General features: G+C 38.7%; 1 protein-coding gene across 1 annotated transcript in view; it reads left to right on the plus strand.

Moving 5' to 3' along the window:
- Window positions 1–10,578: 10,578 nt before the first annotated feature.
- The window catches only part of MS4A12 (membrane-spanning 4-domains, subfamily A, member 12), a 37,466-nt gene continuing 32,362 nt past the window's right edge, over window positions 10,579–15,682 (plus strand). The window contains exons 1-3 of the mRNA XM_006875036.1: window positions 10,579–10,797; window positions 14,308–14,442; window positions 15,015–15,071. Of these exons, the coding sequence (XP_006875098.1) occupies window positions 10,579–10,797; window positions 14,308–14,442; window positions 15,015–15,071 (411 nt within the window). The remainder of the gene's footprint in view (window positions 10,798–14,307; window positions 14,443–15,014; window positions 15,072–15,682) is intronic.

The following is a 15,682-nucleotide window of genomic DNA, read 5'->3' on the forward strand; positions in this document are numbered from 1 at the left end:
TATGCAAAATATGTTGTTGTTAGGTGTCATTGAATTGGTTCTGACACATAGTGACCCTGTATAGGGTTTCCATGGAGCAGCTGATGAGCCTGAACCACTGACCTTGAGGTTCAAACCAACTTTGCAGTTCAGCACATTAGCTCATAGTGCTATATTAGGACTTATACAAGTTGTCAAATCATTCCTTTTGTCTTATGGAGGTATTTGAATGCGTTTTTCTTTCTCTCCTTTCTTTTTTGTTGCATTCATTTTCTAGTTATGCTTACATAATTAATAAGATATGAAAATACAATGTGATGCACTGACAAGCATAATAAACAAAAAAGGGTTGCAGAGACTGTGATTAGGGGTGGCAAGGAAGGCATCCTTGTACAGGAGAGAGATACATCAGAAATCCCAGCATGTTGTCAAATGTACAAATGGTCCTATGTATCAGGTTGAGCTAGAAAAGACCTAATGATAAAAGGACTTTACACTTATATAAATGCAGGCGACAGATTGTTTTGAAACAAGGAAGTAAAACATGCCTATAAAATCCAGGCAAATACCTGAAACTAGCACTGAGCTTGGAGCAGAGAAAGAAAGAAAACACAGAGGTGCCCAAGGAACAAAGTAAGTCCACTTAAACATCGCTACCTATCTCTTTGTCTAACTCAGTAGGCATTAGTGGTGGGACTGGTCTACCTGTGTGAGTTCCCTGCAGCATTCTGTTCTCTGGGATGGAGAAATGAAGTCAATTGTTGACTAGATGTTGAGATCAGTAGACAAATGAGAGAACGCAAAACCATGAGAGGAATGAAAGCATGAAAGAAATGAAACAAAAGAGAAGGGAAATGTAGCAGAGACATGAAGTCATTCTGCTGTAAAAATGGATAGAGGGTATTACAACAAAATATATCAAAAGCAAATGCTAAATAAGGTGATACTGTAGATTCAAATGTGTCCATCCAGCAATATCCCATTGTGAAGCCCTGTTTGAGGACAATGTGGCTACCATGCAATTATTTGTGCAATGTAATGTATGTAAGATAATTCTTTATTCAAAGGTGGTAGAAATCATACAGTTTTACCAGGTCAGCATTTTTATTTATGGAAAGTTATACCTTTATATATCGAAAGTTGTACCTTCATAATGGTTAATCAAGCAGCTCAACTGCCAATCAAAAAGTCAGAAGCTTGACCCCACCAGCTACTTGGCAGGAGAAAGATGGCATGGCCGTCAGCTCTCTAAAGATTTAAAGCCTTGGAAGCGCTATGTGGCAGTTCTACTGTGTCCTACAGGGTCAGTATGAGTTAGAATCGACTCAATAGCATGTAAAAACAACACAAACCTGTATATCTATGTATGTATTGGGTGATACTGTAGAACTGCTTCATTATATACTACAATATGTTCTCAAAGATAGTGGTCATCTTGACCCTCTAGTGTTAAAAGGGAGGTTAATGTAGATGGAAGATATAAAGAAACTAGAGAAAAAGGTAAAACTTTCCCATTTTTATTTGAAGTTGTCTAAGCTCTGGTAGCATAGTGTTTATGAGTCAGCCTGCTAACCTCAAAGTCAGCAGTTTGAAACTATCAGTGGTTCCACAGGAGAAATATGAGGCTTTCTGCTCCCATAAAGATTTACAGCCTCGGAAACCCTAAGCAGGGTCACTATGAGTTTGAACTGACTCCACGGCACATAACCACCACTACCAATCAAATAGCAAATTGATGAGCTCTTGTCTTATTACCAGGAGCCCTGCTAGCACAGTGGGTTGATCATTGAGCTGTTAACTGCAAGATCAGCAGTTCAAATCCACCAGCTGCTCCATGGGAAAAAGAGGAGACTTTCTGCTCCTGTAAAGATTTACAGCCTTGGAAATCATACAAAGGGCCACTATGAGTCAGAATCGACTCAGTGGCAGAAGATTTGGTTTTGGGTTTGTGTCTTATTACCACATTGCTTTTGTTGTAAGTGCTGTAGAGTCTGTTCCAACTCAGAGCAACCGTATATAGGGCTTGAATCATTGGCCTTTCAGTTACCAGACCAGTGCTTAACATACAGCGCCATACCAGAACTGCTTTATCATCTCGGTAGTTTCTTTTCATCTCACCAGACTATTGGTGTTAAGTGCTGTTGAGTTCATAGTGACCCTGTATAGGGTTTCTGAGGAGGGAGTAGTGGGTTTGAACCACCATCCTTGTGGTTAAGAGTTCAGTGCTTATCCTACAGTGCCACACCAGGACTCCCTCACCAGAATTACTGTTTTCAAATGTGTTCCATGTGGTTAAAAACAATGGTAGTTAATCTAATTTTTAGAGAAAAGACAATTGATGGCAAATAATTTATCAGTAGTGAAGAGAGAGGTTATATACTAAGTCGTTAGGTGGAATCCATTAAAAGACTCTAAACAGTCGTTCCTTTTAATGGTATCATTTCCAGAATTATCCTTAATTCAGGTGGCTAATCACTCAGTTATTTCCCTGAATATGCCTCCCTCTCTGTGCCAAACTACATAACCAGTAAACCTGTTTGCACGTTAATTTATTTTGGTATAAATTTAAAAGATCAGGTCTGACTCAATTCTTTAAACTTTTTTTTCTTTCATAAAGCAGAGTTTTTATCAGTAAAAATACATTCTGGATTAGCCAAAACTTTCTTAGAATTATTAATAATCTATCAATTGTTGATAATCTACATGAAACTCAGATACTAGCCCATAAACTAAAGAGTAAACATGAAATCAGAAACCATTGATAAATAAAAACTCTTGAATTCTTCTTATCAGAACTTCCTACTGAGAAAAATAAATTACAATGGTTAATAGCAATAGTAAAGGTGATTGTATGTGTGCACAAATGGAAAACAACAAATTCTTGTTCTGACTAATTGTTGCACCCACCCCAATGCCTCATCTCCTGCCTCTATTTGTTTGATCTTTGCACCGGTCTTGCAACGTTTAATCCCTCTTTTAAAGCTTTCACATTGCTATGTCTATATTTACAGTGAAAGAGATGACTTTGAACTGTTATCTGAAGAGAAACTAAAAGTAGCTTGCCATATGCCAGGCACTTTCCAACGGCTTCATAGCAATTACGCTCATTAGATCTTCATAATGGCCCCTTAGAGTATAACACTGATCTCATTTTTAAATAGAGATATGAAAACCAAAATATATTTAGAGAGGTTCAGTACCTTACTCAAGACCCAGAGTTAGTGAAGTAGCAGCTTAAGTATTAGGAAATGGAGCTTGAACATATGTGGTCACAGAAATCAGACCCAATGTATATAAATCCTACTGTTCTCAAATGTTGCTTGAGAGTTACCAGGAATCACAGAACTGTGGAACTATTTATTTCTCCTTGTTTAAAATGCCATCCTTTAGGTGAAAAAATGTGCTTCCATTTTGAAAAAAATTATTCTTTAGATACCATAAGTTTCAAAGTTTTGTTCTCACCCCTTGTCCCTTACTGTTGAGTTTTCAACCTGGGCTGTTTAAAGTATAGATTCTAGATTCAATTCTTTCATCTGTGAAATGGGCATAATGGTACCTACCTCTTGAAATTTTGTAAAGACTAAGAGGAAAGATGAATCTTGAGCAGTACACATAGTAATAATAATAATAATAGGCAACCCAAGTAGTGTTTGCTATGCAACAGGCACAATTCTAAGAATTCTAGATAGAATAACTAATACTCAAGGCAAGTACTTTCATGATTCCCATTTTATAAGCATGAAACTAAGGCAAAGAGAGTAAGACACTTGCCCAAGAGCCAGAATCCCAACTCAGAGTTCATGCTCTATATCACAACACTATATGGCTCCTATTGTGGGTTAAGCATTGGTCTGCTAACTTCAAGACCAGAAGTTCAGATCCACCATATACTCTGCAGCAAAAAAGATGAAGCTGTCTGCTCCTGTAAAGACTTCATTTCAGAAACCCTGTATAAAGTTGCTATGAGTAGAAATCAACTCAGTGTCAATGAGTTTTATTTGGTTCAGTGTATACAGTGTTTTAACGAACGTTAGCAATCTAGATAGCTCACTGTAAGCTAATTGAGGAAAGACTGTTCCAATTTAGTTAATAAATCACTGAGGTCAGCCTGGTTTGTGAAATTCTCTTCACAGCATCAAAAGGCAGCTGCTTTGTTGTTGGGTAGTTGTAGGTGCATAGTTCATACTCTTTCACCAAGGCTGGCATGGAAGACAATCTCTAGGAGCATCCAGAGTGAAGAAATCTGGCTGGAATTGGAGAACTCTGGGCTGGAAATCAGGAGCCCAGTGTTCTAGTCCTGACTTTGTCACACATTTTCTTTGTAACCTGTAATAAGTCATTTAACCCATTTGAGCTTCAGTGTCTCTAAAAACCAAGGAGAAACAGAACAGAAAGATTGAAAGGACTCTTTCCAACCCAGAAATTTTATGATTTGATGACTACATGAGGATCCCTGGTGGTGCAATGGTTAACACAGATGTTAACCAAAGGGTTGGAATTTCAAAACTATCCAATGACCCCAGCTCCTAGGAGACCTTAAAGATAACAGCCTAGGAGACCCTGTGGGACAGTTCTACTTTGTTACATAGGGTTGCTATGATTCAGAATTCACTCAATGGCACCTAACAACAGCACCATGAGTATGTAGTCTGATAGCAGAAATGAGGCAGTTATCCCTGACCAAAAACAAGTGTCCCTGTGAAAATGCCAGAGGTGCAATGCACAAGTTTGCTACTCATTCTTCATACCTGTTGTAGTTATTACTAAGTGCCGTTGCATTTGTTCTGACTCATAGAGACCCTATCAAGGTTTTTGAAGAAGCAGCTGGTAGGTTTGAACCACCAACCTTGTAGTTAGTAAGTAGTCCATTACTTATCCTACAGCACCACACCAGGACTTTACTTTATACCTAGGGGAAAGGAATTAATAATTCTTACTTTCTTGAGTCCTGATGTGGTGCTGAAGGATAAGGACTGGACCAAAAGTCAGTTTGAATTGTATGGTCAGTGGTTCAACCTCACCAGTTACTCCTTGAATACCCTGAACAGGGTCATTATGAGTTAGAACAACAACAACAACTTTCTTGATATCTATGAAGTATAAGAAAATAGTTTAGAGAAAAGGGCTCAACAAAAAATAAGGAATCTGATGATGCTGAAGATGAACTTTAAGTGTCATGATTTTTCCAAGAATCAATAGTGATTGTTGCCTATATCCCAATTGTGCTGATTCATTTACTGCAAAATTCTCTTTGACCCTATGGAGAGTAAGATGCTCTAAGTTTCCAGAAGGACAAAAATGAATTGGGAAAGATCAAGAGTATTTTTTCCTCAAAGAACAACATAATTAGCTTCATTGACCACATGTGGATTGTCTACTTTCCTAATAACTGACAAACAATTTTATATCTTGGGTTGCTTTCCTTACTATTCAGCTATATTCTTGGACCCTGCATTAATTCTCTGTTTGCTGATGTTAACATATTACCACAAATGTAATGTCTTAACACAGCACAAATTTATTAGCAACAGTTCAGTATGTCAGAAGTCCAACAACAGTCTCACTAAACTGTTCAAGGAGTTGGCAGAGTCGCATTCCTCTAGAGAGAATAAAATCATTTTCTTGCTTTTCCAGCTTCTAGAGGGCATATTCATTGGCTCATGGTTCCTTCCTCCATTTCCAAAGTCAACAACATATCTCTCGGACCCTGCTTCCATCATCACTTCTCTTTCCCTGACTTCTTCTGCCTCCCTCTGTCACTTTTAGGGCCCTTGCAATTATATGGGCCCACCAAAATAATCCATGATGTTGTTGTTATTGGTGCTGTTAAGTGCCATGAAGTTGATTCCAACTTATAGCGATCCTGTACAGGGTTTCCAAGGAGCAGCTGATGGGTTTGTACCACTGACCTTGCAGTTCAAACTAACCTTGTGGTCCAGTGCATTATCCTGCAGCGTTGAGTTGGTTCTGACTCAGAACAACCCTATGCACAAACAGAACAAACCACTCCCTGGGCATGGGCCACCCTAACAATTGTTGTGTTTGAGCTCATTGTTGCCACCACTGCATCAATCCATCTTGTTGGAATCTTGCTTTTTTTTTGCTGACCCTCCATTTTATCAACTATGATGTCCTTATCCAAGGACTGGTTCCTCCTAAAATGTGTCCAAAGTATGAGAGATGAAGTCCTGCCATCCTGGTTTCAGAGGAGCATTCTGGCTGTACTTCTTCAAACACAGATGTGTATTTTCTTCTGGAAGTCCATAGTTCTTTTAATATTCACTGCCAATACCATAATTCAAATGAAACAATCATTCTACAGTCTTCCTTACACATAGTCCAACTTTTGTTGTCCATCTTTTAAATGCATATGAGATGAATTAAAATACCATGACTTGAATCACGTGTACCATAGTCCTAGAAGTGGCATCTTTATTCTTGAACACTTTAAAGAGGTCTTTTGCAGCAGATTTGTCTAATACATCATTCTTATCCAGGATAACAGCCTATTTTAAGGTCACCTGATTAACAACCTTAATTTCATCTACGACCTTAATCCTCATCTGCCATGTATTCACATCACCACTTGCCTGTCAGTTTATCGTACTGTGATGGCTACCATGTTGCTGTGATTCTGGAAGCTATGCCATGGGTATTTTAAATACCAGCAGGCTCACCCACAGTGAACAGATTTCAGCTGAACTTTCAGATGAAGAGAGATTAGAAGAAGGAGAGACAGACTACTACCAAATATTTAGTCACTGAAAGCCTTATGAATAGCAGTGCAACATTGCAAGCACCAGAATAGTGAATATAGAAACATGATGAAGGCACCCGAATATTGTCAGACATAGTGGCCTCAGATTGAAAGACACTCAAAATATGATTGGGAAAGAGCTGCCTCATCAAAGACCGTGATGACATGAATGAAGTAAAGCCTTTGGAACCTTCATTTGCTGATGGGGCACATCACAAAATAAAGAGAAACAGGTGTAAACATCCATTAATAAATCAGAGCATGAACTGCTAGAAGTATGAATTGAGGAAATTTAGAAATTGTCAAAAAATGAAATGGAATAGACAAACATCAATATCCTAGGCATTGGTGAGCTGAAATGGGCTGATTTTAACCTTTTGGAATCTGACAATCACATGGTTTACTATAATGGAATGAAAAATTAAAGAGGAATGGTGTATTCATCATCAAAAAGAACATATCAAGATCTGTCTTGCAGTACAATGCTACCTATAATATGATAATATCCTTATGCTTACAAGGAAGATGAGTTAATATCATTATTATTCTAATTTATGCACCAACCACTAAAGTCAGTGATGATGAAACCTAAAATTTCTACCAACTTCTTCAGTCTGAAATTGACCAAACATACAATCAAGATGTTTTGTTAATTACAGACAGCTGGAGGATCAGTAATTGGAAAATGTGGCCTTAAGATAGAAACGATGCTGGAGATCTCATTACAGATTTTTGCAAGACCAACGACTTCTTCATTGGAAATACCTTTTTCAGAACATAATCGATGACTATACGCAAGGACCTCACCAGATGAAATACACAGAAATCAAACTGACTACATCAGTGGAAAGAGACAGTGGAAAAGCTCCATATCATCAGCCAAAACAAGGTCAGGGACAGACTGTGGAACAGACAACCAATTGGTCATATGCAGGTTGAGGCTGAAGCTGAAGGAAATTGGAACAAGTCCGCCTGAGCCAAAATATGACCCTGAACATATCTCACCTGAATTCCGATATCATCTCAAGAAAAGATTCAATGAATTAGGCACAAAATAATGAAGACCAGAGAATTTGGGGGATGTAATCAAGAACATCATGCAAAACAAAAGCAAAAGTTCATTAAGAAAATAAGAAAGAAAGAAAATACCAAAATGGATGTCAGAAGAGACTCTAAAACTTGTTGTCCATAATAGAGATGCCAAAGCAAATGGAAAAAAATGAAGAGGTAAAAGAGCTGAACATTCATTTTAAAGGTCAGCTCCAGAAGACAAAGTCAAGTATTATAAAGAAATGTGCAAAGACCTAGAGTTAGAAAAGCAAAAGGGAAGAACACACATAACATTTCTCAAGCTGAAAGAAGTGAAGAGAAAAACTAAAGCCTTGGCTTGTGGTATTGACAGATTCTATGGGCAAAATACTGAATGATGCAGAAAGCATCAAAAGAAGATCGAAGGAATATACAATCACTGTACCAAAAAGAAATGGTTGATGTTCAACCATTTCAAGAGGTAGTATATGATCAAGAGCCAATGATACTGAAGGAAGAAGTCCAAGGTGCATTGAAGGCATTGGCAAAGAGCAAAGCACCAGGAATTGTTGGAATAAAAATTGAAATCTCAACAAACTGATGTGGCACTGGAGGCACTCACTCATCTATGCAAAAAAATTTGGAAGACAACTACCTGCCCAACTGACTGGAAGAGATCCATATTTTTGCCCATTCCAAAGAGAGGTGACCCAATGGAATGCAGAAATCATCTGACAATATCATTAATAACACATGCAAAACTTTGCTAAAGATAATACAAAACTGGATGCAACTGCACATTGACAGAGAACTTCAAAAGGTTCAAGCTGGATTCAGAAGAACTAGGGATATCATTGCTGACGTCAGATGGATCTTTGCTGAAAGCAGAGAATACCAGAAAGATGTTTACCTATGCATTATTGACAATGCAAAGGTTTTCAATTGTGTGAATCATGACAAGCATTGGACAACATTGTGTAGAATGAGTATTCTGGAACACTTAATTGTGCCCATGAGTAACCTATAGATAGACCAGGAGGCAGTTGTTTGAACAGAACAACACCAAACGGTTTAAAATTAGAAAAGGTATGTGCCAGGGTTTTATTCTTTCACCACATTTATTCAATCTGTATGCAGAGTAAATAATAAGAAGCTGGATTATATAAAGGAAAATGTAACATCACGATTGTAAGAAGACTCATTAACAACCTGCAATATGCAGATGATGCAACCTTGCTTGTTGAAAGTGAAGAGGACTTAAAGTACTTACTGATTCATATCACAGCCTTTGGTATGGGTTGCACCTCAGTGTAAAGGAAACAAAAATCCTCACCACTGGACCAATAAGCAATATTCATATAAATGGAGAAAAGATTGAAGTTGTCAAAGACTTCATTTTGCTTGGATCCACTATCAACACTCTTGGAAGCAGTAGTCAAGAAATCAAACACCATATTTAATTGAGCAAATCTGCTGCACAAGGCCTCTTTAAAGTGTTGAAGAGCAAATACGTCAGTTTGAACACCAAGGTATGCCTGATCCAAACCATGGTATTTTCAGTAACCTCATATGCATATGAAAGTTGGACAGTGAATAAGGAAAACCATAGAAGAATTAGTGCACTTGAGTTATGGTGTTAGAGGAGAATTTTCAAAGTACCATGAACTGCCAAAAGGTCTGTGTTGGAAGAAGTACAGCCAGAGTGCTCCTTGGAAGCCAGGATTGTCATACTTCAGCTCATACTTTGGACATATTATTAGGAGGGACCAGTCCCTAGAGAAGGATATCATGTTTGGTAAAGTGGAGTTTGGAGAAAAAGAGGAAGACCTCTTTTGTGTCAAAGAGATGGATTGACATAGTGGGGACAGCAATGGGCTCAGGTGTAGATCAATTGTAAGTTTGGTGTGGGACCTGGTAGTGTCTCATTCTGTGTGCATAAGATAGCTATAAGTCAGTACCAACTCAATGACACCTAACAATAACAACATATTTTCACAAATTCTGGGAATTAAAGCATGACCATCTTTGGAAAATAGTATTCTAACAACCACAGTCCCTTACCTCTTTCCATTACTCTTCAGAAGAATTTAACTTGAATAATATATATATATATATATATTGGAAAATAGTATTCTAACAACCACAGTCCCTTACCTCTTTCCATTACTCTTCAGAAGAATTTAACTTGAATAATATATATATATATATACATGTATGTTGTTGTTAAATATATGTTGTTAATTATATGTATATATGTATACTTAACATATGTACACGTGTGTGTGTGTGTGTGTGTGGCACAGTGGCTCTATTCAATATGCACTGGGCTGTGAACCACAGGACTAATGGTTTGAGCCTGCCAGCACTACTCAGGAGAAAGATTTAAAGTCTCAGACACCCTATAAAGTGTCGATCTGAGTCAGAGCCGACTCCACAGCACTTAACAGCAAAAAACATATGTGTGTATTGGTGAGTGCCATCAGATAGGTTCCAATTCATAGTGACCCTGTATAGGGTTTCCGAGAAGCAACTTGCTGAGTTTGAACTGCCAACCCAGCAGTTAACAGTCCAGTGCTTATGTTAAAATGGCACACCAGAAATCTATTGATGATAGATAGATAGATAGATAGATAGATAGATAGATAGATAGATAGATAGATAGATACAGATATATATATTACTCAAGTTAAGTTATCAAATATTTATATGAGAATTAGAAAATAATATGAATGTCCTCAATTTCTTTTCTGGTAAATGTATTATTTTGGTATGTTTCATAGAATTTTGGACACAATCATAACATCCAAGCTGAAATGAGTGAACCCACAGTCAATCCACCAAGAAATATTATAGCTTCTTGGACTCAACAACTTCAGAATGTAATAAACCAAGCTCAAGGTGGTCAGCGTCCTGTCTTCACTACTTCAGGAATCTCTGCTGGCTTTCAGCAGGGTCAAGAAAATATACAAATGGTAAATGTACTTGTGGAAACAGGAAAAATATACTTTAAAGATGAAGCAAAGATACTAGGGGTAAGTCTACTTGCTACTGAAATTTTATTTTTGCATTTGCAAGGTTTTATCATGCTTAAAAGTTATAGATGAAGAAAGTTTATGATCATAATGACACATATTTCCCAACATTCAAAAGCTCAGGTAGAAATGATTATTTTGCATATAGACTTGACACTGAGTCCATTTTATTTTAGATTCAGGTAAGAACATACCAGACATCAAAGGACCGTTCCTAACAGGACAGTGGCATTATTTTGACACTGGATATTTCTAACTTGATTTTATTTCCACCAAGGACATTGTGGACACTCCTTGTCCTGTCTCTCTGGATTGGTTACAAACCTGGTGCTTGTGTATAAGTGAAGTCACATTAAAATGAACATTGATGGTTGCCTTAAAAGGGTGAGGTAGTATCCATGGGTCTTCTCTTCTGGTATGAAAAAAAAAATAATCAAGGGTCATTCTATGCCCAGTGCCTTTGGAGATTTTATAACTTAACTCCCATGTAGGTGGTCTGGTAACACAATAGTTAAGCATTAGGTTGGTAACTAAAAAATTGGTGGCTTGAAACTACATAGCATCTTCCCTATAAAAAGACCTGTCAATCTATTCCTATAAAGACTGCAAGCTAAAAACTCCTACAGGGCAGTTCTACTCTGTCACATGGAGTTTTTATGGGTCAAAATAGATTCAAAGACATCAAACAATAGCTACCACCTCCCTTCTGTAAGGGATACTTTGAACACACATAGTGTTGTAGGCATTGTGCAACATGCCCTACTTAAAGACAAAGACTCACCTGCCTGTGTAGAAATGTTAGACCCTTTGCTATGTTGATATTTCATCCATACGACTATCACAATTTGCACTCTTAAGTTGGTCCCTGTGTGCAGCTCTGTCCACTCAGCTAGAGCATTCAGGAAATTCTATTTCAGGTCCAGTATGTACCAGGCCACTCTTCTAGCAATCCTACCACCTATCTAAAGTCCCATTGTTTTAGGAGAGTAAAACTAAGCTGCCAGATCTAAGTCACGTGGATAAAAGAGGGGTTCAGATGGACCCTCCTATAGCCAGATAGAGAGCAAGTAGGCAGAATTATCTCCTCCTATTGAGCAAATGGAGTTCTGGTGTGGTGCCGTAGGATAATGCACTAGGCCAAAAGGTCAGTTTGAACCTCAAGGTAGGCAGTTCAAATCCACCAGCCACTAGAGAGGGACAGATGAGGGTTTTTGTTCCCATAAAGATTGTTTGTTGTTTGTTGTTAAGTGCCATCGAATCAGTTCTGACACATAGTGACCCTGTATAGGGTTTCTGAGGAATGGCTAGTGAGCCCATAAGTATTTTCAACCTAGGAAACCCTATAAAAGGTCCCCCATGAGTCAGACTTGACTCAGTGGCAATGGATTTGGTTTGGTTTGGTTTGGTTTTAATACACTTGGCTGCTAGATGAAATATCGATGATTGAAAACCACCAGCCACTCTAAGGGAAAAAGATGTGACAGTCTGCTTCTGTGATGATTTATCGTCTTAGAAACCCTGTGGGGCCATTCTACTCTGTCCTACTGGGTTAATGTGAGTGAGAACCAACTCTATGGCAATGGGTCTGTTTGGTTTTTGGCTTTTAACTATGCCATTTCCGTGTTCGTTATCTTTATAGTCTGATTGTCCCTACTAGCCTGTAGGCTTCATGTGAACTGACATTGTATCCATTTTAGTCTCATAAATATTCCCCAATGCCTGTGTGGGGTCAACGGTCCTAGTTTATCTCATTTGCTCAATGTTATTGTTAAGTGCCGTTGAATTGGCTCTGACTCATAATGAGATCCTGTATAGGGTTTCCAAGTGGTATTCTGCATAGGGTTTCCAAGCCATTCAGTGCTTATCCACATCACCACCAGTGCTATAGTGTCATGTTGTTAAGTGCCATTAAGTCAGTTCTAACTCATAAGGACCCTATATAGGGTTTACAAGGAGCGGCTAGTGGGTTTGAACCACCAATCTTGCTGTTAGCAGTCCAGTCCTTATCCAACAGTGCCACACCAGAGCAGTGCTGTTATTAAGTGCTGTCCAGTTGTTTCTGACTCATAGTGACCATAGCTGCCACCAAGTAGGTTCTGACTCATAGCTGCTCTGAGGAACAGCTGCTGGATTTGAATCGCAGACCTTGTGGTTCACAGTCCAATGCTAATCCTACAGCACCACATCTGGAGTCCAGAACTGTGTTAGAAGATGGTAAGTTCTGCATTAAGAAATAAAAAAGTATAAAAAAAGACAAGAAATATTGGACAATGAGGACGTAGTAATTCTAAGTTTGTATTAGAAGTATTAGAGTAATAGAAGATGACATTTGAGCAAAAACATGAAGGAAGTAAGGAGAGAGTCACACGGGTAGATACCAGCCAGTACAAAGGTCTTCCAATGACAATTTGTGTGAATTTTTGAAGAACAAGGAAGAGTCAGGTAAAGTGGAACTGAATGAGAGAGAACTGGTTCATTTGGAGAAGCAACACTGGAGTCCCTGAGTCATAGCTAAAGCATCCCAGCAACAGGAAAGCCTCCACACATAGATGGGTGATGACTACTCATCAGGTACATTGTCCAGGAATTGAACCCAGGTCTCCCAGTAAGGCAATGAACTACCACTCCCCTCTCTCTGGAAATGCTAGCCAAAAAGATTTGGAAAAAAAAACCATCAAGTTGATTCCAACTCACAGCAAATCTATGTTGTATACAATAGAAATACACTTCATTGGGTTTCCAAGAGTGTGGCCTTTTGGAAGTAGATTGATAGATCTTTCTTCTGAAGGACTTCTGGATGAGTTTGAACTGTCACCCTGTCAGTTAGTGTCCAGTGCTTAGCTGTTGGTGCCACCCAGGAACTACTCAGGGGAGAACACTTGCTGCAGTTGAGTGGATTACAACTCATCGCGCCCCTATAGGGACAGAGTCTAACACCAGCAGAGGTTTCCCAGGGCTGTAATAGTTACAGAAACAGACTGCCTCGTCTTTCTCCTACACAGTGCCTGGTTGGCTTGAACCATTAACCTTTTGGTTAGTAGCCAAAAGCTTAATCACTGAGCCACCAGTGCTCCTTTAGGGGATGTAGAGTCCTGGTGTGACACTGTGGTTTAATGCATTGGACCACAAAGTTGGTTTGAATCAAAAGTTTGGTGGTCCAAGCTCACCAGAAGCCCCTTGGAAACCCTATACAGGGTCACTATGGGTCGGAACCAACTCAACAGCACTTAACAACAGCAACAACAATGGATGCTTAATGGTAGCGCTTTCTGAAGAACTCTTCCAGGCCACCCCCAGCAAGCTTCCCCAGATACTTGAAATCAGGCTTTAAGCTGTTACTCTGGAGTATTTCCAAATCCTAGCTCACCTCCTGTTTTAAAGCTATGCTTAATGACACCCAGAGATCTTGCCAAAGTTGACATCAATAAACAGCAGCTGCAATGATAGTGATGTTTCAAAGGTCTGGAAATGGATAAGCAATCTTAACATGTCTGTGTTTTCTTCCTTCAGGGCATTCAGATCATGATCGGACTGTTGCACTTTGGCTTTGGAATTATTTTGGCTTTACTGACCAATCCTGCATCCAATTCGACTTTTACTTCCTTGTCATTTATTAGCGGATATGTATTCTGGGGTGGCATCTCTGTGAGTAGATAACTAGAATGCCTCTTCTTCCCAGTTTACAAACACAGAAATATTCCTTATGCATGACCCTTGTCTCAATAAGCTTACATGTGGATTAGCTCTGATGGAGCAGAAAGAAGGGAGTACTTTTCTTCTCCATTTTGACTTACAACTTAAATCCGTGCCCTAAAGTTTACTCTGACCAAGTCAAATATAGTTCCTTATTACATCATACATTGGAATATATGTGTTGAGTGGGGGTGGCAAAAAGAGTGATGGGAAACATGATTAAAAATATATAGTTGACCCTGAAAAGAGGCTGACCAGTAAGCTTGGAAATCATCAAAGAATGGAAGGTAGGTATGTTTACAAGAAAATAAGTGTTCTTTATAGGTAAGAAGCTAAGGAGGAAAACAATGTAAAACGAATAAGTCCAGGATATAGTCCCTGAGAGTCATTCCAGAAAACTGAGAAATATGGGAAGAATTTTTTAGAGGAAAGCTAGATGAATATAACAAGATCAGTAAAAGAACTGTGCCCAGGAACTATATGAGAACTCACAGTTTCATAATTTATTTTATCTATTTCTATAGTTCGTTATTTCTGGCTCACTCTCCATATTGGCTTACAAGACGTTTTCATCTTGTTTGGTAAGTTAGAATGTTTCTACTTATTAAACCCATTTGAAGATTAGTGATTTCTTTGGGGTAGAAAATTGAGAAAGTGGATTTAGAAAGTGTAAATGGCAGAACTTTTTCCAAAATGTCTGTGGGTGGCTCCTACAGTAGGTGTTCTCAGGTGAGAGAATATTGATGTTGTTGTAGTTAGGTGATCTTGAGTCTGTTCCAAATCACAGTGACCCTATATACAAGAGAGTAGAATACTTCTGGGTCCTCGCCATTCTCACAATCAGTCCTATGTTTGAGCTTGTTGTTGCAGCTACTATGGCAATCCATTGCGGAGAGCTTACCCCGGCATATTTATTTCAGGGTTTTTTCTGAAGGCGGGTGCAGCGTCGGCGATAAAGGAATTACACGGAGTCGTGGGTCATGATAAATTCAAAATCTTCTTATTACATGCTTTATTATTATTACTTCTATGGCTACTCTAATACTCTACTTCTCTCATTCTTTACTGTCCTGCTCATTCTTTACTCCCCTGCTCTCCTTGCTCATCTCTTCTGCTTCCTTTCTCCCCTCCCCTGCTCCTGTTTTCTTTCTCTCCTCTCCTGCTCCCCTCCTGCTCACCTCTTGTTTCTTTT

Source organism: Chrysochloris asiatica, unplaced genomic scaffold (assembly GCF_000296735.1).
Source record: "Chrysochloris asiatica unplaced genomic scaffold, ChrAsi1.0 scaffold00310, whole genome shotgun sequence".
In the NCBI taxonomy this organism is placed as follows: domain Eukaryota; kingdom Metazoa; phylum Chordata; class Mammalia; order Afrosoricida; family Chrysochloridae; genus Chrysochloris; species Chrysochloris asiatica.